Source organism: Pimephales promelas, chromosome 10 (genome assembly GCF_988280905.1).
Source record: "Pimephales promelas chromosome 10, fPimPro1.hap1.1, whole genome shotgun sequence".
Taxonomy (NCBI): Eukaryota; Metazoa; Chordata; class Actinopteri; order Cypriniformes; family Leuciscidae; genus Pimephales; species Pimephales promelas.
Genome location: NC_142778.1, coordinates 35,170,152 through 35,197,851, shown reverse-complemented (window position 1 = coordinate 35,197,851; position 27,700 = coordinate 35,170,152). Strand labels below are relative to the sequence as shown.

General features: G+C 36.6%; 1 protein-coding gene across 2 annotated transcripts in view; it reads right to left on the bottom strand.

Moving 5' to 3' along the window:
- Positions 1-1,159: 1,159 nt before the first annotated feature.
- LOC120487589 (uncharacterized) overlaps positions 1,160-27,700 on the bottom strand; it is a 62,900-nt gene continuing 36,359 nt past the window's right edge. Inside the window, exons 3-14 of one of the 2 annotated variants that reach the window (XM_039683815.2) lie at positions 23,846-23,903; positions 20,021-20,275; positions 17,048-17,108; positions 16,806-16,936; positions 12,152-12,271; positions 11,650-11,763; positions 9,791-9,904; positions 6,767-6,880; positions 6,485-6,531; positions 6,217-6,384; positions 3,859-4,009; positions 1,160-3,780 (exon numbers count right to left, since the gene is read on the bottom strand). In XM_039683815.2, coding sequence (XP_039539749.2) covers positions 3,362-3,780; positions 3,859-4,009; positions 6,217-6,384; positions 6,485-6,531; positions 6,767-6,880; positions 9,791-9,904; positions 11,650-11,763; positions 12,152-12,271; positions 16,806-16,936; positions 17,048-17,108; positions 20,021-20,275; positions 23,846-23,903 — 1,752 coding nt within the window. In that variant the 3' untranslated portion in view covers positions 1,160-3,361. The remainder of the gene's footprint in view (positions 3,781-3,858; positions 4,010-6,216; positions 6,385-6,484; positions 6,532-6,766; positions 6,881-9,790; positions 9,905-11,649; positions 11,764-12,151; positions 12,272-16,805; positions 16,937-17,047; positions 17,109-20,020; positions 20,276-23,845; positions 23,904-27,700) is intronic. The other variant, XM_089116528.1, reaches the window with a different exon arrangement.

Genomic DNA, 27,700 nt, shown 5'->3' with positions numbered 1-27,700 from the left:
TTTCAACTAATACGTTACTTTAGTTGCTTGACAAAAGTAACCTGATTACGTAGCTCGCATTACTTGTAATGTATTACCCCCGACTCTGATCGCCACTGCTATACAGTAGCCTACCTTTCCAGAACCTTACATTCTGTGGGCCATTGGTTTTGAAGCATCTGTGTTGATTGTTACATAGAAAACAATGGATTTGAGTTTTAAAGATGTAGTGCTTGTCGTACAGCGCACCCCACACTTCGTTGATGATGCTTAGCATGGGTAAACTCACATTTAGCTTGTTGGTGTATCTAAATTTCAAACTGAAACCTATCCGGCATTGGTAAATGTGACTGGCCACATCATTGTCTCTCTAACTGAACACCTCGCTGTCATTGTGACTTCACCCTGTTGAAGACAACTGACAGCTAAGACAGGAAAAAGACTAATTGAGATGCTGACCTGCTGGTCTTGAGCACAATGCTTTGAATGAGAGGAGGGTTGTGTATCCTGAGACCCAGCAGGTGTGAGGGAGGAGGTCCCGACTTCATCACTGTCAGTGTGTGTGTGTGACATGGCTCATTTATGTGTTTTAAGAGGACTGAACTTCCTACATTTCCTCTCGGACGGGTGGGAACAGGAAGGCAAGAGTTATATCCGCCCATTCCCTCTCTGTAAGAGGTCAAAGTTCACATTTGTCATAAGGTACTCTCACTCTTTGCTGACCTCTGACTCACTTTCCATCAGTTCGCACTTGATATTTCTATCATCGAGTGATGTATGTTAGTGAATCACTGTTTTGGACCGATTTGGAAAACATTTGGAGTTACGTCCGTACTGAGAGTTAGGTGGATTTTGTGAAATATAAAAATAGGCATGACCAACATGTTGCTACTAAAAAGAAATGTAGAATCAGTGGTTTAAAGTATTTTAGTAATACTATAAGTAACAATTATTTTGGGGAATAGGGTTAGATAGGCAGGGAGTTTTAACTTGTAAGTATTGTCCTTTTTATAGCTCTGAAATTCTGCATGAACATCAAACTTACTAACGCTGAGTAACTGTAAAATAAACACAAAATGAAATGATTTAGGTGTCTCTGCGAACATGCTGTAATATTATTTGCACTAGTGGACATGAAAGTCAACACTGAGACGAACAGTAAAGTGCTGTCAGCAGGACGCTCTGTGAACAAATGTCCTTTTATTCACTTCACACAGCTTACCAAATGGCAATTAAACAGTATGAAGAGTCAGTAATACACAACAATATTACCGAACACACACACACCCTGATATACCAAATGTGCTGCAATAATGCAATGCACACAAACACGTGCTTTGATTGATAAATGCACTTTAATTACAATTCCTTCTTGCAAATACCAGCCGAGTGGAACGAATGAAAACAGGAAATTACAATGGCCACATTCTGAAAGGAGTCGGCGTACAAAAATTTATATGTACAAAATATGTACAGTGGCGCTATATACATCCAAGTATTATAAAAATCATACATCTTGTACATCTCCAACATGACACACAATAATTAACAAGATTTTTAAGGATGTCACCTGGCACGTTTTCAGTCGGTGCTGCGATTTTATCCATAATTCTTTTAAATGTCAATCATGGACACAAATATACTGTTTTCACGCAAGGATCAAAAAGTCAGGGGCCTCATTTATACAATGTTGCGTAGAGACTCTCAAAAATGCCTGTGTGTGATTCATCCGAACACCTTTTTTACAGAAATTTGTGAAATTTATAAATTGCAAGTGATCTTGAAATTGTGTGCAGCCGAATGCTTTCAGATAAACGCATAATTAATGTTATTAGCATATAAAAGCGCTCAAGTCAAAGTCCAAATGCTGTACTTGAGAATAGAGATGAGAATAGAGCGCACACTTGATTTAACCGTGACCTTTTCCACGGTAAAGACCGCTTTTATGAATATGAAAGTTGGCGTGGATTTTAGAGTAGGCAACCTGTTCAAATCTGTGCGTACGCATGTTTTATAAACGAGGCCCAGGGAGTTGTGATGATGTGCATGGCTTTGTGGGAATTTATGGTGAATCGTTCACAAACACAGTCATACATGTACACTTACACGCTCACAAACACACACTTACAATCCAACAAATGTATATAGGGCACAAGTGTAAACACAATAAAACACACTTAAATATCCAGGTTTCAAAGAAGCTGAAATACTGGACTTTAAAAACACTTCTTGCTCTTTCTTCCAAACTCATTGGCAACCTGACAGGGTCCAAAATGTACTCTCGCCAAGCATGAAATGTGCATAAAAATGGCTTTATGATAAATAAAATGGATTTACTCACCAGTCGGCTGGTAACTTTATCAGGAAGTGTAAAATTGACGCTTAGTAAGATCTGAAAATTTCAATTGAAAGAAATTTATTGTTACAGTTTCATGACGGATACCAAATATTTATGGCTGTTAAATGTTCTTAAAGGCACACTATGTAACTTTTCGCCACTAGAGGTCGATCATTCAGAACACGTGCACGTTCATGACTCTCCTGTTCGAACTCGTTCATTAAAATGAACAAATCTTTTTCCGAGTCAATTCGTTTGTTTCGTTTGTTCGAATGAACCAAATTACTTGGAAAAAGATTCGTTCATTTTGATGAACGAGTTCGAACAGGAGAGTCACGAACGTGCATCACAGAACAGAGCAAGCGACCATTTGAGCTTATAAAACTTAAACTTTGCTATTTATTTATTAAATGAGCGATCGTTTCGCTTGATAAGACCCTTATTCATCATCTGGAATCGTTTAAAGCCCTTTGAACAGTTTGCACTGAAACTGCCTTTTGGACCTTGAACCGTTTGGTTCCCATTAAAGTCCATTATATGGAGAAAAATGCTGGAATGTTTTCATCAAAAACCTTAATTTCTTTTCGACTAAAGAGAGAAAGACATGGACATCTTGGATGACATGGTGGTGAGTAAATTATCAGCAAAAGTTTTTTCAAAAATGAACTACTCCTTTAACAACTCCTTTTCTGTCGGTGAAATCGGAAATCGAGGGTTTGATGTCATCGACTGCTTAAAAACTGCTAATTTCTCTGAATTTAAACATTCTTAGAAACATCTGAGATAATGTAAGTACACAAATCAACAAAATATATAACATTATTCTAGGGATTTTTGGATATTTTAATCCAGAAATCTTACATAGTGTGCCTTTAATTCAACCATGAATAGCAAGGCAGCAAATTAAAATTTTGGACTCTGTCTGTCAATCGAGTTTCTTCAGTTGAGCGTGCCAATAATATCCCTCTCAGATCTCTATAACGCAAAGCTCAGAGGTCAAGGTTCATCAGCAGAGGTTGATTAAGTCATTTATTCCCCCAGAGGTCACACCTCCAGGTCCTGGTTTTCTGCATAGTTGAAACGGTTGAGTTTCTCGCGCTGGCGGTTGCAGATGTCCATCTTGGGTCCGTGTGCTGGTTTGAGAGCTGGAGAGGCGGCAGGTGAGGGAGGAAGAGTGAGCTCGATCTCTTCGCTGCAGATCACAGGCGTGGGCACTGTTTGGGCTGGAGGCAGCAGAGCCGCGCTGTGGTCCAGGTTTCGGATGAGAGTGCAGATCCGCTGGTTGTTGATGGCGTTGTCTTCGGGCGCTGAGGTGCGCAGCTGCTCTTTGGTTCGATGGCGGTGGTGCAGACGGGACAGTAGTAACGCACACACAGAGCAGCTGCCTGACACAAGCAGGGCAAACACACCCACCAACACCATATAAAGACTGAACCCGCTCACCGCCGGGTCTGACACGGCTCCTGAACAGCAAGAAAGATCATTTCAACATCATTTCGCATGCTAAACAACTGTTTTATGTGACTGTTTCTCCCTCTGACCTTGGCAATGGGGCTCATGACACGGATCCTTCAGGCTCAGGCACTCGTTTCCAAAGTTACCCTCAGGACAGGCACACGTGTAGCCTCCTGCTGTACTGTGGCATGGCGCCTCCTTCGGGCAGGGGTTGGGATTACACAGATCCAGTTCCGCCTAAAATACAGTCACAACTTTACAAACTAGATTTGCATTTACAGGGAGGTCAACATAGTTGCAAGAAAGAAAGATATCATTTATTATGTATGCAAAAAAGAGGCTACATCACAACTGAGCATGCAAATATACAGTGGTATCATCTCTGACAGTCACATTTTGAATATCAAACATTCAAAAATTATATGATGACTTGGACTCCTTTTGCTTCAGACTACGATCAGATGCAGTTGACGGATATCAAATATGATCTTTTGACTTGATTTTAGAACTGATTTTGTTTTCATTTGTCTCGAGGCACATATTTGTATGTAAATATTCAGTCAGATACAGTCATTTAACTCTTCTATAAAACTTTTTTTTTTTTTACATTTTCACAAAAGTTCCATGGACCCCAGAATATTTTGTATGAATATCTAAACATAAACTATATAAAAAGAAAGAACAGAGCATGCGCTTTTTTATTCTAGCTTCATGCATTCTATTATAAACACTTGAATGTGGTTTAAGTTTAAGTTTCATTAAAAAAAGCAACATTTTGAACAAAAAGCTAAGAAAATCACATTTTTTGTCTGGATCAGATTCAGAACGATGATCAAAAGACAGATGGAGTAGATCGAGTACATCAACACACTAAAAGCTTCACAATCCTGGGTCGACATTTCATTCAGTTACATTAGACAGTTTTGATTTATAGGTTTGTTGATTTTGCGTTATTTTACATGTGCGCAAGCAATGCTTTTATTGCTTGTTTTTGCTTTTTCATCACCGTGTTTTGATCAAGAGATTCGTGACTCTTTTAGAAGATGTGTAATAGCGATGAATAGTGAAAACATGGATTGCCAGAAAAAATTAGTTGAAAGAGTTAATGGAAATTGGTTACAGAGAAACATTGGTTTTAAAGTCGGCAAGTGTATGATGCCTATTTTTTTTTTTTTTTAGTGAGTTATGACCTCATGAGTCATGACAGGTCAACATAGTTGCAAGGAAGAAAGATATAACTTATTATGTATGCAAAAAAACAAGCTACATCACAATTGAGCATGCAAATATACAGTGGTATCATCTCTGACGGTCACATTTTTAATATCAAATATTCAAAAATTATATGATGACTTTGGTTTTAAAGTCGCCAAGTGTATGATGCCTATTTTTATTTTTTTTTTTAATTCAGATTCAGAGAATTTAACACTTTAATCTTAAATCTCTATATTTAGAAGAAAATGTACCCCCAAAAAATTAAAGCATCAAAAAGTGAAACAAAAGTACCATAAGTCATATTTGGTCTCATTCAATATGCAAATATGTCACAATACTGAAGTACAGTCAGTTGAAACTTCTGGTTCACACAGACTTGAAGTAAGTGTTTCCCAACCCTGTTTCTGGAGCAACTCAACATTGCACATTTTGGATGTGTACCTTATCTGACCCATCTACTTCAGGTCCTCAAATCTCTACTTATGATCTGATGAGCTAAATCATGTATGTTTGATTTGGAAAAGTTTGAAAATGTGTAGTTTGGTGTGCAGGAACACTGCTGATACGAGTTGAATAAAAAAAAACTTAGACTTGTGGGTAACACTTTACTTGAAGGGGTGTGCATAAGACTGACATAATCATGACATGACACATATGAAGGAGGGTTTATGCATGTTTATTACTCAATTATGACATTTTTAATGCAAATATGACATTGTTTGAGATGTTGTTATTATGACACCTTGACATAAACCAATACATCATAACCTGTCAGTGTCTTTGTCATGACCACTTGACATTACTGAGATAACAAAACATGACATAGCAGATTAAGGATCAATCTTAGCTTTATTGGTTAACATTACATTAAACTGTCAGGTGGTTGGTTTTGACATTGGCTATAAAGTGTCATGAATATTTTAACTACAGTGGTACTAATTGAATTTGTCATTAAAATGTTATAATGGTTTCATGACAGCCAATGTCAAACCCAACCACCTGACAGTTTAATGTAATGTTAACCAATAAAGCTAGCTGCTTTCTTAAGTTTGAAAATTAATAGCTATGTCATGTTTATGACTGATTGTGTTGTCTTGACACAAACATGCATAAACCTTACTTCATATACATATGAAGGTGTTATGTCAGTCTTATGCACACCCCTTCAAGTAAAGCGTTACCGACTTGCGGGCACTGTTATAATAAACCAAACCGTAATACTCTCTGACCTCACAGTAGGAGCCAGTGTATCCCAGCGGGCAACTGCACAACACGCCTCTGCCATCCTGACGCTCGACACACTGCCCTCCATTTACACAAGGGTCGCTGTCACAGGCGTTTACTGCAGTCTGGCACAGTTTCCCAGAGAATCCCGGCAAACACACACACTGGGAGTCCTGCACATGTCACACGAGGAGAAGTGGTCAGAAGTCGAAGTAACTTCACATCCTCGAGGTCAAGGAGCACGTAAGATTATGGAGGTGAATCGGTTCTTACCTTACAGTGTCCTCCATTCAGACACAAGCCCTGGCAGCTACTGTTCCCTGTTGAATAGATGGCATTTAACAAAAATCAATAGCCAACCAAGTGGAAACCCACAGAACACTGGGTTTCATTGAAGAAAGAGACTAGCTAACTACATTCATCAAAGACCATGGTAGAGCAAGTTCACCCTAAAGTCATTTCCCAGCAGCACTGAAAGTGTCGTGTTTGATTTAAAACTCAATCATACAGTGTTTTGAGTGAGCTGGTTGTGTGAAAACCACATCTAATACTCACGGATGTCACAGTTTGCTCCTGACCAACCGGGAAGACAGTCACACAAATATCCTCCAATCAGATTACGGCAGGAGCGAGCATTGACACACACGCCAGTCTCACATTCATCAGTGTCTAAGGAAGAGGAACGAAACACAGTGATGAAGTGAGGCTATATTTAGCATACCACTATATCTGTGTGTGTAATTGGCAACATCCAGATGACCTTCTATACAGTGTTGGGTAAGTTAATTAATTACTAGTTACTAATTACCTCTTCAACAATGTAATTAGATTACTGTACAAATTACTCTCTCTAAACTGTATTTAATTACTAATTACTTTCACTATCCCATTTCAATCTCAACCCCCTGAATAATACAAGGATAGACATGAATCTGTTTTAGTTCTTTCAAATCAATACTATAAAATTGCATGAATTACCCTTAAACTGATTAAGGTGGAGAAGGTTACATTATAAAAACATACTTTTTAACATCAGACAATACATTTTGATGTTAAACCCACTGTTGTTTAATGTCTGATCTCATGACATTTCACACTTTTTTTCATACATATTTTACAATAATTCATACGAATTTGCGGTTGTACGATGTAGACACCTCATAAAATCCATACGAATCGCTGTGAGATCGGATTGATCTATTTACCTCAATTACATCAGAAGTAACTGTAATTAAATTACAGATAAATGAAGAATAATCCCTTACTTTACTTTTTCAAGGGAAAAGTAATTAAATTACAGTAACTAATTACTTAGTAATTAGTTACACCCAACACTGCTTCTATATTTGTCAAAATGTGCAGTATACAGCATAACGCGATGAGCTGCGTTGCGCATCCCACAACTTGACCTTTCCGGTTTAACTAATGAAGTGAAAGTAATATCCACCACAAATTTGACCATCTTTTTCTAGGCTGCCAATAGACATTTTTATATCGGCTATGTAGATTGGAATAAAAAAATGTATTGAATGCTACTCTGTGAATTAACTCTTTCCCCGCCACCATATTTTTTTTAAAAGTTGCCAGCCAGCGCCTGCATTTCTGATGATTTTCACCGAACTTGCTCATGGCCCCCAGAATATTTTGTTGCATAGAACAGAGTCTCTGCTTTTATACAAACAAACAAAACTATTTTATTCTAGCTTCATGCATTTGTACTTGTATGTGGGTAATTTTCATAAAAAAAACACATTTTGAACAAAAAGCTCTAGACTAAAAAAAGTCAAGACTACACCGATTTATCGCTTTTTTTGATTTTATTTCATTTTTGTCCTGTGTTTTAATCTGAAGATTCAGTACTCTTTCACAAGATGCGCCCCTACCGTATAGCATTAAAAACATTAAAAGTAAAAAAATTATGACAAACATGCATATAATGAGGTTTCACATACAGTACTATTTAAAACAATTACAGGCAGACTTTATTATGGTTAAACGATGCTGATTGGTACAATATTAAGAGTAACACTGGAGTTCAATAAATGATTACATGATAATTATAGTTATTATTAGCAAGTAATAGTCTATTAGTTAACTGTTGACAACTTGGTTGTCAAATAGCAAACAATCATTAACTTGCCATATTAAAGGGATAGTTCACTTTGAAATGAATTTTTGGTATGTTTTAGCTTACCTCAAGGGCATCCAAGATGTAGGTGTCTTTGTTTCCGCAGTAGTTTCAATTTTGATATTTTCAGGTAAAAACGATAAAAAATACTGTTGGTTTTCTCACACAAACCGCTCGTTTCATGTCTTAGGCCATCAATGTGTACTTACATTTACGAGTCATTAAATCATGTTTAATTTGGACTTCTCTGTGCATGCTCTTTGAGGTGGTGACCATAGACCTCCATTATAACGGTTTGACCGAAAAAAGTCAAAATTTAAAATGCTGTGGAAACAAAGACACCTACATCTTGGATGCACTTGAGGTAAGCTAAAACATACCAAAAATTTTTTTTTTTATTTGAACATATTTTAAAATAGAATTCTTTCTGTAATGCAAAGCTGAATTTTCAGCATCATTACTCCAGTCTTCAGTGTCACATGATCCTACAGAAATCATTCTAATATGATGATTTGCTGCTCAAGAAACATTCTTGAAAACATTTGTTTTTAGTTTAATATATTAGTGGAAACCATAGATGTTCAAAACCAGCATTTATTTGAAATAGAAATATTTTATAGCATTATACGGTCACTTTTTTTAGTGCATCCTTGCAGAATAAAAGTATTAATTTTCCCCAATCTTTTGAGTGTAAAATGTCTCGCTTAAGTTGCTCCAAATGAAATTCTCTAGAAAATATGAGTTCTATCCAGAGTTGCTGTTTTTGTGCTTATTAAAACCCACATCTCGCCTTCAAAGACAGATCTGCTGACGCTAAGGGCTGTTTTCTGAGGTGTCACAGTGACACATGAGTGTATTTCACAGAGCGCCTACAGTCCAGAGAGACTGATACTCTCCAGAGAGCCAGAGCTGATCTGGACCGGATGGGCAATGGAGTGTGAGAGAGACTCCCAGAAGTCAACAGCATCAGCGACGACACATCCAACCACAGCTCTCTTCATTCAGCAATTAAATATACTGCACACTGTAGCATGAAATTGTCTGATGTGGGTTAACGGATAATGGTCGGTGGAGCGGTGATGCTGATTAGTAATTTCAATGTGGTTTGTGCTGATATGGAATTTATAAACACAAGATGTGTGAGCAGAGATTCCCATCTCTGGATTTGATTGTTATGATCTAGTGGTTTCAAATGGCAAACATGTTTTTTTATGGTTTCTTAGATTTAATTCCTCGGTGCATTGCTAGTCCATGTAACCCTGAGAGTGAGGTGAGGAACCGAGCAGAAACAAGAAAGAACAGACAGGTACGGTCTGTGACAAGTTTAGGCAGGTAGGGGCAGGTTACGGCAGGTGAGACTGGATGAGTATGAGCATAAGGCCAAGTCAGGCAAGTGTGGACATGTATGGATGGCTCAGGACAGGTAATGTTGCTTTATATACAGTACGTACCGAGCTGGCAGGTTCTGCCGGTCCAGAATGGAGGACACAGACACTGGAAACCTTGCTCTGTCTCTTGACATGTGGCCCCACGACCACAAGGACTGGAGTCACACTGCAACACTGCTGTATGCAAACAGAACATGTTCTGCGTCTTGTCAAGTCCATTTAAGTCTCATAAAGTCATCAAATCCATCCATCCATCATAATGACAACTTTCAAATAAAAACATTTATGTCTTTGATTACTTCATTTTTGCAAGTTTTTCAAAGTGTTTAACCCATTTTGGCCTAAAAAAACTGCTAAAAAAGCCCTTTTTATGCCTAAGTACTTTTCTGAAAACATTTTTTTTTCAGAAATGTCAAAATTTGTCAAAGCCTGCTAAAATCTTAATTTCTCAGGCTCTATAGCAAATAAAAACATGGAATAAAAAGCCGAAACCGCTCAAAATGATGCAGACATGTTTGCCAGGCTGTCTTAAAGGTAAACACACACAGATCCGGTTTTAATGGGTTAAAAGGCTGTGACAGAAACAAGTTCACAGTCTAAATCTAACTCCTGCCTCAAATCTTTGGCATTAAACTGAATGTTTTGACCAAAACGTTCCTGTGTAACACAAAATTATAAAGAAAATGTCAATGTTAAAAACTTTGGTTTTGGTTAAACCAAAAATTTGGTTTAAAAAAAGTCATATATTAGATTGTGATGTAGACCCAGGACTCCTTGCATGCTAAACTGGTATTTTTTTTTCCTACTATGGAAGTCAATGGGGTCCATCAACTGTTGGGTTACAGACATTCATTAAAATATCTTTTGTGTTCAGCTTTCCTGCAAAGTTAAGCCAGAGATTTTTGGGAGACACGAGGCTCTACCATTGGAGAACGAGTCGAGCGTTGGTGTTTGCAACGCCAAGGTCATGGGTTGAAAAACAAAATGTAAATAAGAATGTAAATGTGTACCTTGAAAAGCGTCTGCCAAATGCATTAATGTAACATGTAAAAACAATTTAATGCTCTTCAAACAGTCAAACAATATCCTTAAATTAGTAGTTCACTTTATAAAAAAAACTTTGCTGATAATTTACTCACCCCCATTTCATCCAAGATGTCCATGTCTTTCTTTCCTCAGTCGAAAAGAAATTAAGGTTTTTGATGAAAACATTCCAGGATTTTCTCCATATAATGGACTTCATTGGGGACCAAACGGTTCAAATGAGAGTTTCAGTACATCTTCAAAGGGCTTTAAACGACACCAGACGATGAATAAGGGTCGTATCTAGCGAAACGGTCGCTCATTTAAAAAATAAATAAAAAGTTTAAGTTTTATAAGCACAAATGCTCACCTTGCTCTTTTCTGTGATTTGCGTTCGTGACTCTCCTTTTCATCAAAACTCGTTCATCAAAATTCAAAATTAACTAATCTTTTTTCGAGTCATGACCTTGATAAGACCCTTATTCATCGTCTGGTATCGTTTAAAGCCCTTTGAACAGTTTGCAGTTTGCACTGAAACTCCCGTTTGGACCCTTAAGTCCATTATATGGAGAAAATTCTGGAATATTTTCATCAAAAACCGTAATTTCTTTTCGACTGAAGAAAGAAAGACATGGACATCTTGGATGACATGGGGGTGAGTAAATTATCAGCAAAAGTTTTTTTTAAAAGTGAACTACTCCTTTAAATTTGAGGAGCCTGACACCCGTCTCTCTGAAACACATTATCATCTGAACATCCTACATGTGTGTGTATGTGTGATTGCTGACTGTTAGGGAGCATTATTTTAATGTAGTTCTGACTACATGAAATAGCAGCTGCCTTTGATTGGTGCTGATTGCAATCTGTGCAGGTGTGTGTGTGTGTATATGTTTATCTACCGGAGGCACAGGAGGGTCCCGTCCAGCCCGACGCGCACACACAGCTGAAGCCTGTTGGGTCTTCAATACACGTTCCTCCATTCCCACATGGAGAGGAGAGACAAGCGTGCTCCACTGTTAAGGGGACGAGAGGAAGAGATACTGAACAGCTCTACATGGAGCAGAAATGACGCACTTCACCTTTAATATGAGCATAAGAGTATATAATTTATGCTGTATTTGTCGTCTTACAGAGATTCTTGGTTTGAGGCATTTTTGTTGTAACTTTATGTCTTATCAACACCTCTCAGAGTCACATCAGAGATCACACATTACACGGACTAAAATTATCCTTTTGGAGGAGATAATTAGTCAAACTCATGATGGGTGGCACAGTGAAAAAGAAGAGCTGAGCTTTGACTACAAATCTGCTGATTTTTTTTCTTGTCCAGCACATCTTTGGGGTATGGTTGTATTAGGCTGTCAGAGTTTATGGTTGTGTTTTATAGCGTCAGCAGCTCACCGATGTCACAGTTACGGCCACGAAAGCCCTCCTGACACACACACATGTACTCGTTCGGTTCAGTGTTGATACAAGTACCAGCGTTCTTGCATGGCTGATGGTTACCACAATAATTCAGATCTGTAAGTGAGAGAGAGAAAAAAATGTTTGCAGTTAGGGAAATCTGACAATTTATTATATTAGCATTGACTCACAGGTGTGTTTTTAAAAAGCAATCAAGAATGCTTGCTCGTCGTATGAAAAACCAATGAGGTTCATTCTCGTTTGAGCTTCACAAGATCCAATGTGGTTTGTAGGTTCGGTTCTGTCTATGTTCGCTGACCAATGTTTATATGTGAATACAAGCCTAAATTCAGGCCATGTCCACACTAATATGTTTTCATTTGAAAACATATATTTTTCAGTCTGTTTTGGCCTTCTGTCCACACTGACACGGCATTTTAAGTCAATAAAAACTTAGCTTTTTGAAAACGCTCTCCAAAGCGGATAAATTTGAAAACGCCGTTTTCGTGTTGTAGTGTGGACTGTAGGTAAAAACGATGACGTAAGTTTAGTCATGTGATCCATGTTGTACCAATAGATATTCATGTTTATGGTATAGTGCATGTTATGTGCTATTCACTTTTACACTGTTGCTAAAATGTTACTTTGTACACTCTTCATATCACCGTCCTGCACAGATGACAGAGAGTGTACTCACATGTGCTGCGGCAATAGAGGAGAGCAGTTGCGTTTTAGACCAAACATACACTCTCAGAAAAAAAAGGTCCACAAGCTGTCGCATATTGGTACCTTAATGGTACATATAAGCACATAAAATGTACATATTAGCACCTAAAACCTAAAATTGACATATTAGCACCTAAATATACATATTAGCACCTAAATGTACATATTACCACCTAAAATGTACATATTAGCACCTAAAACCTAAAATTGACATATTAGCACCTAAATATACATATTAGCACCTAAAACCTAAAATTGACATATTAGCACCTAAATGTGCATATTAGGACCTGAAATGTACATAATAGCACCTAAAATGTACACAATAGCACTTAAAATGTACATATTAGCACCTAAAATGCACATATAAGCACCTAAATGTACATATTAGCACCTAAATGTACATATTAGCACCTAAAATGTACATATAAGCACCTAAATGTATTTGCACCTAAATGTAAATATTAGCACCTAAATGTCCATATTAGCACCTAAAATGTACATATTAGCACCTAAATGTCCATATTAGCACCTAAAATGTACATAATAGCACCTAAAATGTACACTATAGCACCTAAAATGTACATATTAGCACCTAAAAGTACATATTAGCACCTAAAATGTACATATTAGCACCTACATGTACATATTAGCACCTAAAATGTACATAATAGCAACTAAAATATACACAATAGCACCTAAAATGTACATATTAGCAGCTAAATGTACATATAAGCACCTAAAATGTACATATTAGCTCCTAAATGTACATATTAGCACCTAAAATGTACATAATATCATCTAAAATATACACAATAGCACCTAAAATGTACATATTAACACCTAAATGTACATATTAGCACCTAAAATGTGCATATTTGCACCTAAATGTAAATATTAGCACCTAAAATGTACATATTAACACCTAAATGTCCATATTAGCACCTAAAACGGACAAAAGTTTACCTTTTGAAAAGGTACAGCCAGAGTGCGACCTGGACGCATCAGTGATAGTGTTATATTTTTCTAAATAAAATGTTCATGTTTGAAGAACTGTGCGATAACTTTATTATTTATTTTTCTAATCTGTATCATCTCGGTGAGCTTTTGTGAGGTTTCACGCATGCGCAGTAGGGGGAATTCATTAGTTTCTCATCCACACTGAAACGTCAGAAAACGTCAGATTTCATCAAAAAAATCTTCACTTGCGTTCTGAAGTCTTACGGGTTTGGAACGACATGAGGGTGAGCAAATAATGACAGAATTGTCATTGGTGATTGAAAAGTTTTGTATCAAACATCCACTCTTTATTATCCAACCATGAAAATGGATCAAATCAAGTCCTGTCCCACATTTTTTATGGTAATACACTAGTGAATGTTTATTCGTGTTGACTTAAGAAAAAAGAAACTTGTGGTAAAGACAAAACCAATGCAAATGTATCATCGTTTAAATTTTCCTTGCAGCAAAAGAGAGAAATAAACAGCACTCCAACCAACCAAATTAAAACCACATTCAGACAGAGGAACATTTTCTATCTCAAATGATACAAAACACAATGTTTTAAATGATATGTTAGAAAAATCATTATTGATTATTCAAAATGACTAAAAAAAGCACTGATAGCCGTGTGAAAACATCTGTGATACATCTGTTCCAAACCCACCATTTCCAGCAATACAATAGACTAACATCTGTAATACATATATCTATGTCTATAAATCTCACTGAAATGTACATCTCCAACTGGGAACTGTTGCTTGAAGGAACATTTTTAAACAATAATTTCAAGCTCAGATTCATGGGGTTAAACAAAATGCCAGTTTGGTCTAGACACAAATCGGGTTTAATAACCCAGACATTGTTTAAATGTAGTTTGTATCATAAATCATACAAAATCTAACCAAGAATTCCTACAAGGTCATGCTTGAGGGGACGAGTTACACTCAAATGGATTGTTTCCTGAAGATTTACCCGCAACACAAAAATATGCTTAACTGGAAGAATTGCAACCAACAGACACAAATTAAAACCAAATGAAAATGATGCAGGACTGGTAGACCGGCTCCTGAGATCTTTAGTGTGTGTGTGTGTGTGTGTGTAAGATAGAGAGAGAGAGAGAGAGAGAGAGAGAGAGAGAAGCAATGAGATCAAGCTATTATCTTTAGTTCCATGACCTCAATTAATCTGTCTGCATATTAGTCCTTTCCTGTGTGTGTGTGTGTGTGTGTGTGTGTGTGTGTGTGTGTGTGTGTCTCAATGCCATTCACATAACTGCTAAATGGCAAGAGCCTGTTTTATCCTCCACCCCCAAAAGAGCCCGGCTCAAGTTCTGTTCACCCAAATCAATCAGCTTACACCTCTAAAAGCCCTGACGAAAACCCACTAAATGTACATATCAGCACCTAATGTGTACATAATAGCACATAAAATGTACATATCAGCATCTAAATGTACATATCAGCACCCAAAATGTACATTTTAGCATCTAAATGTACATAATAGCACTTAAAATGTACATAATAGCACCTAAATGTACATATTAGCACATAAAATTTACATATTAGCACCTAAAACGTACATATTAGTCATTTAATATGGAAATTACAAACAAGAAATAGACATTCTGAGACAAGAAATAAAATATTTCTGGGATTTTTATTAACATTAAATTATCCTTCTCCCAGTTTCAGCTCAAAATGTTTGGAGGTCTGTGCTTCCCTTGCCCTGACGAGCCACCACTCTTCATTTTATTAACCGATTTTATTAAGGTTTTTTTTTTTCAATTTGACATTTTCACTTTCATTCTGCTAACTTCAACGTCAACCTGTCTCCAAAACCCTGCCCTGCGAAGACATGACAGACATGGTGTTGTCAGTAATCCCGCACAAAATGATTGACAGGCGTTTCAGATTAAAAAAATTAAGCGTTTTCCTATTTTAATGACATCTGTCAGGTCACACTTCTGACGAGCTGCAGAGCCACTTTATTATCCTCATCTGAAATAAAATTTTATTCATTTTACACTACAATTCACAAGTTTGGGATCAGTAAAAATAATACTTTTATTCAACAAGGATGCATTGAATTGGTAAAAACAATTTAAACAAAAAATTGGACAGTAAAAAAACATTTATAATGTTACAAAATATTTATATTTCAAATATACCCTGTTCTTTTGAATTTTCCATTCATCAAAGAATCCTAAAATCTTTTTTACATTTTCCAGAAAAATATGAAGCGGCACGACTGTTTTCAACATTGATAATAATAATAAATGTTTCTTGAGAGCAGCAGCATGCGAATGATTATACAACACAGGAATAAATTACAATAAAAAATTGTTGTTGTAAATTGTAATAATATTTAACAATATTACTGTTTTTCATATTTTTTATCAAATAAATGCAATTTTAAAAATATTTAAAAAATCTTACGACCCTAAATTTAATACATTTGGACTGTCACGTTAAAGTCAGCTTTTGATTTTTCAGGTCTCTGGTCTAACTAATATAAATTATATGAATTTATGTGAACATCAAATGTGTTTATAATTAAATCAACATTTTAATAATTGCTATATATAAATTTTTAACCGATTTAAGTTAAAAATAAAGCTTTCAGCTGTTGGTCGGTGTTAAGTGAATGTTGTGTGATGCAGGGTGGAAAAGAGTCTGAGACAAGTGCTGAAACTGCCTTTAAATATGCACATATATTACAGATACAAGTGTCATCCGATCCACACATGTTGTTTCCTTCCTTAAAAAGCAACTGAGGGTGTTAACACATTACATTAACTACAATGAAATTATGAGCTTAAACACAAGTAAAGATTTAAATTGATTGATGGCCCTTATAATAACAATAGACATTTATGCATACACACGCACCAGCGCATTTCCTTGTGTTGCAGATGTCATCTCACCTTTGTCACAGAGCAGGCCGCCCCAATTTGTGTCACACACACACTTCCAGGGTTCAGTGCAAGTGCCATGATCACACCCAGGAAACGTCTCGCACTCATCACACAGATCACCCTTCCAGCCGTAATGACACCTACAGAGATAGAGAGAGGTAATAGCAGTGAGAAAAACACTGAAAACAAAAGCAGGTACTGCGGTGCGTATGACATGCATCATGAGATTTCTGAAACCTGGGCAGACTCACTTGCATTCTCCGGGCACGTCGCAGGAACCGTGGTCCACGTGACATCTCTGCTTACACACCGCTACAAAGACGCATATAGAAGGTTTATTCAGATATGATGATCAAAATGATCCACTACAGTCATCTAACAAGTGCAGTGGATCATATTCATAACACTCATTGTACACAAACTGAAACACAGAAGCTTTGGACACGTGATCCATTGCTAAATGCAGCCCCATTTTGGGGGGAAAACAAACGGATTACCCTGAGAAACAATGGTGGAATGTAACGAAGTACAAATACTTTGTTTACTTTACTTAAGTACATTTTAGGGCTGTCAGTTTAACGCGTTATTAACGGCGTTAACGCAAACCCATTTTAACGGCGTCAATTTTTTTATTGCGCGATTAACGGTCTTTTTGTCCTAGCAAACTTTGTAGTTTTTTCACATGTTTTTGCAACAGGAAACGTTTTTGCAACGTGTGTTTGCATGCGTCCTGATCCATTTCGGCGTCTCGCGCTCGTCATCCACTCAAAGCCGGCTCACAAGCCGAAACGTGAGTTTGTGGCGTGCCTGTTATTTTGTTTACGGTCTAGATCCGCTTGCGCTTTGGTAGCAGAAGCAACAAAACGTCCTCGCGCGGCGCAAGCCATTGAAATTAATGCGTTTCAGAGAGCAGCGCGAGGACATTTTGTGCCGCACACACTCGTTTCGGCTTGCGAGCCGGCCAAATAGTAACGTTACGTTTTGAGTGGATGACGAGCGCGAGACGCCGAAATGGATGCCCAAAGATTCTGAATGGAAAGTTTACTTTTAAAAAGTTGCCAAATTGTCCCATTGACAAGACCAAGTGATCTGTGTGTTTTGTCGTTGTGAACTGAACTATCATCATCGTAGCACGCCCAGTCTGAAACACCACTTGATGATGGCCAAGCAAACACACACACACACACACACACACACACATGATGCGAATTCTCCACCCCCTCGTCAATATCAGGACCTCATCAGTATTTCTCTCACCCTTTTATTGATAGACAGTGTTACATTGTGTGAGAGATATTTTATGTGTTAGTGTGAAATTGAGCACTATTCCAATGTTATTTTCAATACTAATAATAAAAAAACATTTGCACTAAACAAGTCAATCCACTTCTCCATGTTGATAAGAGCATTAAAATGAGAAAAAAATTATGCAACAAAAAGAAATCAAAAGACATTTAGAATAGATAAAAATGAACTTGCGATTAATCGCGAGTTAACTATGACATTAATGCGATTAATCGCGATTAAATATTTTAATCGTTTGACAGCACTAATTTTCACGTATCTTTACTTTACTTAAGTAGAATAAATAGTGCATACTTTTTACTTTTACTTCGTTACATTTTGTAGCAATTATTATACTTTCTACTCCACTACATTTCTACAACTTCTGTTACATTTTCATTACATTTTCTGATCAGTTTTTCGTAATCTGACCGTCCGTTCGTTGCATGTTTGTCTCACCTGTGACGTTCGGTTGCCATAGATATATCAACCCGGTCACACTAAATGTGTCTAATAGCACGCAGTGTGTTTATCGTGCAATTTATATGCTAAAATTTGTTTTTACGTGCATAGGAAACACACCGTGTGTAATATACGTTTGGTTAGGATTATGGCAAGCCAAGAGGTTCAGAATTACACCATAGATTAATCGTGTTTACTGCCAAACAGTTATTAAAATATAGTAAGGATAAGCATGGTTTATATTGCCTAGCTTGTTACAATTTTTTTTCCATCATTATTGAACACGATTATAGGAGTATTAGGTTGAATGAGTTAGAATTAAATGTTTTATTAATCGTTAGAAAATTGTCATTAAGAGAATAAATTGTTATGCAAGTACTTTTACTTTTAATACTTAAAGTACGTTTAAAATCAGGTACTTTTTACTTTTAAGTATGGTTGTCATTGTGTTACTTTTACTTTTACTAAAGTAAATATTTATCTGGTTATTTGTACTTTTACTTAAGTACTGAGATTCAGTACTTCCTCCACCACTGCTGAGAACAGAACTCGCTCTAGTTTCTTGATAGCAAACATACACACTCTCTTTGCCGGCCGAGGACCGTGAGCGGTATTTAAAGAAGATGCTGGATATGGGGTTACAGAGGTGTCACTTTAAAATTGTCAAAAACTGGATTAATGATCCCACACACTAGCCAAATATGGACTAATCAGACATCTACCACTATCTCGTGGAATCACCAAGTAGCACATTTTTTTTTTATTTGTCATTAACACTCACAGTATGACAAACTAGACAATGAGGTATTAACCTCATTAACCCATCTATTACGGGTTGTTTGCAACAAACTTGCGTTAGCTTAATTATAGCTAGGTTAGCTAAGTCCATAGATATCGCCATCATTTTACTATAGAGGTGTAACGATACCCTCATGTCACGATTCGATACATATCACGATACTGAACTCACGATACAATATTATTGCGATACTCCAAGACATATGGTAAAAGGTTAACAAAAAAATTACTTTTTATTGAAATGTTAAATTTGGTATTGTGTGTGTAAATGAATAGTCTTGGACTTGGTGCTGGTAACCCAAAACAGAGACACCAGAATAACAATATTGATGATTCTGAAGCTGAAAATACACAATTATTTTAGGCGAATATGCACTCTGTCACGGACAAGATGTATTTAAAATAATGTAGGCCACTTTTTACTGGTAACATCAGACATTTGGACCCACAAATATTCTCCAATTGCATTATTATACATTCAATGCAACATTATATATAGTAGTTTAATGTTGTACAGACACTAAAACTCTGTAAACTTAAATTTTTTACTCAGAAATTTTCATTTTGGGTGAACTACACACAATACATATTGATGCACTTTTGTATTGTGATATATTGTGACACAGTATCTAGTTTAGTATGATACGGCTGTTAACAGTTTCTGTGCTGGACCCACTCACCCTGTCGGCACTCTGCTCCAGTCCAGCCCTCCTTACACACCTTAATCCCGGAAGGATCACAGTCAAAATGGCCGAAAAAGTCGTCTCGTGCTCGACAGAGTTTGTTGCAGAGTGGGCCGTAGTAATTGGCATCACAGCGGAACCGCAGGCGGTATTCCAGATTAAACGTGTGACCGTGATGAGGGAACGACTGCCACTTCTCACCCGGGTTCAGCATAGAGGAAAGCAGCACTCGCTCTATTAATTCCTCCCGACCTGAGGGGGGCGACAGACAGAGGGAGTAAAATTAAAACTTTTTTTTGTTGCTTTTTTTTGTTGCAAATTAAAGAAACATACAATAACAGAGAACAGAAAAGAAAAAAATAAAATAAAATAAATAAATACAATAACAATAAGAGAGGGGTTACAGACATCAAAATAGATCGCATAAAGTTATACAATACAAAACAATATTACAATTTGTTAAAATAGCAAAATTAAAGGTTCTTCACAACAGACTCAAGAATATTATGTGTTCTAGAAACCTTAGAGCTTAGTGGTTTCGAACAATTTTTAAAGGAAGAAAAAAGGGACTTCATATCTGATAGGAACATTCTAAAATCCGGCTTACAATGAATGGTTCAGGCTTTGTGAAGATGAAACTTGAAACAAAAATACAGTATAATTAAAATTAACATCATTAGAACGAAAATCTGATAAAAAAAATTATAGAATCTGAAATTTGTACCAGTTTCTTGCAACACAAAAAAACTAACAAGGTAACATCTGACCAGAAAGATTTAGAAAATGGGCATTAATAAAATAAATGAAGAATAGATTCTTCTTCAATATTGCAAAAGGAGAAAAAAATTAAAACTAAACATCTTTTCTCATGTTAACTTTGTCCAGGACCTAAAACAACTGTTCAGGATTCTATACAATACTATGTCCTTTTTTCTATTACTCTAATATGATGATTTGCCTAAGAAACTCTTCTTATTATCAACGTTGAAAGCAGTTATGCTGCGTAATGTTTACATATTCTTTGATTCATAGAAAAGTTCTAAAGAACAGCATTTATTTGAAACAGTGTTTACGTTTAATTCATCCTTGCTGAATAAAACTATTAATTCCTTTTTCTTTCTTTCTTTACTAACCCCAAACTAGACTAATGTGATACCAATCCTGAATGTTGTGTCTAATCTTTCAACTTCATTTACACAACAAATTCTGTTTATAGAGATTAACTTGTGGTGATAAGTCATATGATTAGTCCATTTGTCTCTCCTTTTTGTACTTGGTGTACCAGAGGTTTGACTGTTTTGACTATTACTCTAATCTCGAATGCTGCATCATCTCCCACAAAGTGCTCTAAAAAGAAAGAAAACTTGCCAAACAGATTAGATCATCTGGGCTTAAAAACAAAGCAATGAAAACAGCGAAGGTGTTCAAACATAGATAAGTCATCAAAATAAACATCAACCACATACTGTGACCCCAAATAATATTTGGACAATTTTCACACACACAAATCTGGACACGATCGTCCTCTTCTGTTAATGGACTGCAGTCAGTGTAAACACAGTCAGGAATTAGTGGTGTTGTCCATTTAGACATCATTCTGCTACAATCCATTGGAGATGTAAATGACTACAGCAGAGCAGAAAACCTTGAGCACAGTTTATCTCTGACATGTTCAGGCACATAAATTTACATGCAATAAGATAACGATCGCACAACATCCATCAAAACCATTAGAGAGGAATACATTTGGATTTAGAGGGTGGTTCAATAATAAGAGTTGTTATTATGTGCATATAAAGTTGTACAGAACGAGGGTTGAGCAACATTTAGAATAGCAAAATGGGCTCCTCTTCAATTTATCGGTAGGAAGAGAAATATCCAAAACCGGTTCCAAATCTCCAGAACCGTGAACGCATTTTGATTCTGCTTAACCATTTCTGTGTGTGTATTTTAATGTGGCCATTCAAGCGCAAGACGTGAAAGAGAACTCAATTCATTATCTTGAGTGCGCACACAAAAAGCCACCTCTCAAATAGAGTTATTTTTCACGTCTAAATATCGAAATATTTGACTCATTTTACCTTACTGGAATCAAAACTGAAAATTGGTTAGAATAGGAATCAATAAGCAGAATCAAAATGGCTGAGTGTGAATTTGAATTGCATTGGTCCACAGGATGTTGAATTGCAAATTTGCATTGGATTGACCAGTAGGAATTTGTAGAATTACAATTCAAAGAAACTTAACATAGTCGCAACAAATACATATTTAGATTAATTCATTCTAAGTATTGCCAGATGTACATTTGCATCTCAAAATAAAAACATATTAAATAGAATAGAATAGAACTTACCATAACACCACAAACGATTGTACTTGGTTATTTTACAGGTAATTTTCTTTTGTTAGATACCATTTTATTAATAGGGAAAATGTTTATTCTTAAAACAAAAACATCATCGAGCTTGTGTTTAGATCACTTTAAGAATGTTATAAGGTCACATCTTCGTTTGGAAAAGATAATAGCAGAAAGTAAAAATAGAATGGATGAATATAATAAAAAATGGAGTAATATTCTATGTATATTATAATTATATGAAATTTTGTATTTTTAAAAAAATTTTGTAGTTTTTCCGATCTTTTTCATATCATATTTATTCTTCTGTCGTAATATATTTGTAAAGTAAAGTGTGTCTATCTTTTCTCATGTATGTTGATGAATGTGAGGATGAATGTATAAGCATGTAGCTTCTGTCTGTAAAGTGTATTTCTTATTAAATAAAGATTTTTTAAAAAGAATATATATATATATATATATATATATATATATATATATATAAATAAAAAAATAAATAATAATAATTTTTATTTCCTTTAATAAAAATACAAATTGCAATTTTCCATCATGTCTTGTATGCAGTTTAAATTCAGGAATTAATCTGCAATTTAAATTCAGTCTTCATTCAATTCTGAATGACACACCACCCTGGATAGAAGACGATAAAGTTTTGTCCTTGCCTTTCCCTCTCTACTTTTCTCACACAAAGACATAATGGGTCAGGACGGACTTTGCTAAAGACTGTTAAAGCTATACGGCACTCAGCTACCATATATAAAGCATGGTTGTATAATAATCCAGAGCTTGCAGGAAAAAACGGCTCAACAATTCCAAAGACTCGTGGATCAGCCCACCTAAGCCTATCACCTCACCAGAGACAAGCTGTAAATCCAATGAACGAGAGAAGGGATGGGTAAGTAAATGAAAAGATATGTCAGGAGCTGGAAGGCATGAGGAAGATAAATTAGGAGAGAGTAGCGAAATAGAGAAAGATTTCAAAGAGAAAATGATAATAAAAGAGAAGTTTCAGAAAAAAGACGAGGAGACAAGGAGAAAAAGGTTGAGCTATTTATGAAAATAAAGCTGTAATATCCAATTGATTAAAATGTATCTCAGCAATGTCTGAAGCGTGCACATGTGTCTAATTTATTCATTAAAGGACATAATCGGTGCATCTGAGTGTGTGTGTGTGCAAAATCCAGCAACATATTTTCAGTCATGGAGCTTTTCTTCAATTATAAGGAGAAACAATCAGAAAGAAACAGGAAATGAAAGAGTCGTGGAGCCTGACCCTGTGCATTACTCTCTTGTAATCCCCAGAAGACAGCACGCGGGGTAAATACGGACTGGCTGTCTGATGTCCTCCTTTTCATTCTTTCGTTGTCTTATGTCTGCCATTATATTGCTACAAATCGTTTCTGTGAGGACACATTTGATCCGTGGATTTTAGTTTTTAAGTCTCACACACAAACGTGTCATCATACCTGCCTCTGATGTTTCATTGTCATGATCCAGAGCCTCGATCACCAGGGAAAACGATTTCTAGACAAAGGAAAATAAACATGTCAGTGCATTTTATATCTCTACATGGATTTATTGAGTGAGAATGCAACAAAATGCCGTATAAATCATACATAATTCAGCGCAATTGCTGAAATTGATTTGATTTCCATTTGATCATCAGTTTCATAAAAAGTCAGATCACTTAAAAAAGTAACTACTTCTCTCCACAATCTCATTAAAAAAATATACTATGGAAGTCAATGAGACCAGAGACTGTCTGGTTTCTGATATTCTTCTAAATATCAAAAAAATCATCTGAATGGATTCGAAAACGGTAAAACTCGACTGTTTAACTCTGGGGGAGTGGTAAAATGAGCCTGTTTCCAAAAAAAGAGGAGTATCCCTTTAAGTGGGTCAAAAAACACTCTTAAAGCTACACTGTGTGATTTTTATCCCCATCTAGCGGTGAGAAGGTATATGACCATCCTGACGTTTCCTCTCAATTCCGATTTTGTTTTAACTCCTACGGTGGCCAATGTAGTCCAAGATTAACATGGCTTCCAGTTCAACCTCGTCCATGAGTGTTAACTCAAACGTAAACGCGAAAGGCGGAGCTTGAATTAACGGGTATGTCCCTCTTTGGCTAATGTACTTTCAAGATGGAGGGGCAACATGGCGACCGACATTAGAACCATAGATATCTATATAAAGGCTAGATGTCTCACGCCAGAGTATTTATCGTCATCTTGTCACAGACCGGCTTTCTGGCGGGCTCTGTGTTATCTGATGTAAGAAATACTCTTATCTCGGTGAAATCTTGACGGATTTACAAACGGTTTGGTTTCTTACAAACGTTATTAACGTGGCTATAATTCTGGATGATTATTTATTTATACACTTATTATTCATAAGTATGAAGTATCATAACTACATCTCTGCCGTTTATAACAAACCAGACCGTTTGAAAATCGGGAGAAAATTGAGCAAGTTACGGTGATTTAAAAAGTACATGCACCATTAAAACAATGTTACCAGTGAGCGAGCTGCCTGTGACAAGATGGCCGCCAGGTGCTGACGTCGACCTCCATTGGCCAGCAGCGCGGACGAGATATCTAGCCTTTATATAGACATATTTGTATGTATGTATTTTACACTCACGAGAATACTTTATTACTTGAACGAGGTAAATATACATTAATGAGCACGTACATAGCTGTCAACATTGAACATTAAAAATAAGGGAGATTTCCCGGAATCCATCCCCAAAATAAGGGATTTTTTTTACACAATTCTTACTATGTTATTTTAGCCTATCCTATCTTTATATCCTCTTGAGGCCCAGAACTTTTTTTCAATTTTTTTTTTCTTTTCTTCATGTAATCATACTATTAAGAGCATAAGAAACAAATGGGTAAAAAAAAAAAAAGATATTTTATTTCTATGTTATGCTATGACCTCTGTAGTGGACACCAGGACTCGATTGTTTAAAAAAAATACATGAAATTATATATAGGCAAAAATAATGGAAATATTTGACATATAAACATCGTTTTCTTTTTTTTTCTTTTTTTTGCCTGGAAACGCTTCCAACACGCTTGCGTGTCGTAAAAAAATAGGCGTCGGTTCTATGCACGCGATTTCCACGCGGCTCATGCTGCGCCTGAGAAGCGCATGTCATGCAGGCAACGGGGAACGCTCTAATCTGTTAACATGGGAGCCAAAATAAAAACCATAGACAGTAAAATAAAAACGGACACACAGCTGAGACGCACGCAGCTAGTGTGTCTCCGCGGCCGGCGCGCGCGGCGTCGCATCCGAGGATATACGACTTCAAGCCGAATCTGTCAGAGCTTGTAGCTACGTCTCATACAATCAGAGCGTAAAAATACGTGATATTTTACGGGAAAATACTAAAACGGGAAGACAGCGGGAAAAGAGTCAAAATACGTGAGAAACCCGGAAAAAACGGGAGGGTTGACAGCTATGAGCACGTATACTGTATTTTTGAAAGAACTAAGTGTTTTAAGCTAAAAATAAACTAAAAGAGTTACACAGTGTAGCTTTAAGTTCAGCTAATTGTATTAAATATAAATACATTTTAATTCTAGAACTTAATCTAAAACCGCCTTACCGCCTTTAGTAGGAAATACCTCTAAGCAAACTTGTGGCCATAATGGTGTCGACTTGTTTTGTTCCCGGGTGCAAGAGTTCAAAGACTAAACGTTTAGCGCAAGTGTTTCCAGTGTTTTGTAGGCAGTGGATAAAACCTTCAAAGAATCGCAAATACAGAGAGAACACTGATGTTTAGTCATAAAAACCTAGTGACATACAGATAAGATGTTCATAGTGTTCCCATAATTTTTACCATAATTGCCCACAAATTAACGGGAATTTCTCAGTCCAGATAACAGGTAAACATTGTTCATATACATATCGACATACAAAGGGGGTTAAAAGTCGGCTATTTTTTTTTTTTTTTTACAAGGATTGGGTGTTTGTTCAAAGTATAAGCAATATAAATGCTGTAAGCACCACTAATACAGTAAAGATGTGAAATTGTAAATCATGGTTGTTCGCGATGTGCTCTTCATTTGGATTATAGGTGGAAATAATTGCTATTGGATCTCATGGTTTGAGTTCTTTTTTTCCGGATACATCCCTAAAGTCCAGTGGGGGAACAGATGGTGACACTGAAAACAACAGAAAACCCAGAAAACAGAAGAATGTCAGTAGCACCGAGACCGAGCCTGTCTGCTACGTCCCCTTCATCCCCTGACAATGAGCGCTTAAACAAATAGAGCACTTCAAACACCATTGAACAAGCGGCCAAAGCATCACAACGCGATTTAAAAGGGGGCTGACAATTTCATGAGAGCAGAAATAGACAGACAGGGAGACAATTTTCTTCTTCCTCTCTGTGTTTCCTAAATGAATAATTCAAAGCCACACTCTCGATCTCCAGTGAGAGGTCCAAACTCTGCCATGCAAATGACACAGCTGCAGGATTCTGGGTAACGAAACTCTAAAAGGCAGTGTGGATGTGCAGGCACGCCCGTCTCATAAGTGTCCACCAGAGGAGAGGAGTGAACGATTGGCAGGAAGAGTCGGGGAGCTTGATAAAAGTGGTGTTAAGGGTTGAGAGAAGATGATTCAGTGCTTGAATGGACATGAGATGAAGAAGAATCTTGAAATCACAACAGAGTTTGAGCTTCATAATTATATTCGTGTTTAGCAGCACACAAAAGCTCTTCCATATACTGTACATTTGTGTCACTAGATTGCATTAGCATTCCCATATCTATTTGCATATCCATTCACCTCGATGGCTGTTGCTTGCACTATTTTTAAACACAATTGAATGTTTAAGATAACAACGTTTGTTCAATGAACAAAAATGACTCGAAAAAAGATTCGTTCATTTTGATGAACAGGAGAGTCACGAACGTTCATCACAGAACAGAGCAAGGCGAGCATTTGTGCTTTTAAAACTTAAATTTTTGTGTTTATTTTTGAAATGGGCGATCGTTTTGCTTGATAAGACCCTTATTCATGGTCTGGTGTCATTTAAAGTCATTTGAAGCTGCACTGAAACTCTCATTTGGACCTTGAACCGTTTGGACCCCATTGATGTCCATTATATGGAGAAAATCAGCAATGTTTTCATCAAAAACCTTAATTTCTTTTCGACTGAAGAAAGAAAGACATGGACATCTTGGATGACATGGGGGGGGGGGGGGGGGGGGGTGAGTAAATAATCAGCAAAAGTTTTTTTTTAAAGTGAACTAATAATTTAAATTGTCACAGCTCACAGGACAAAAGCTCTTCCATATACATTT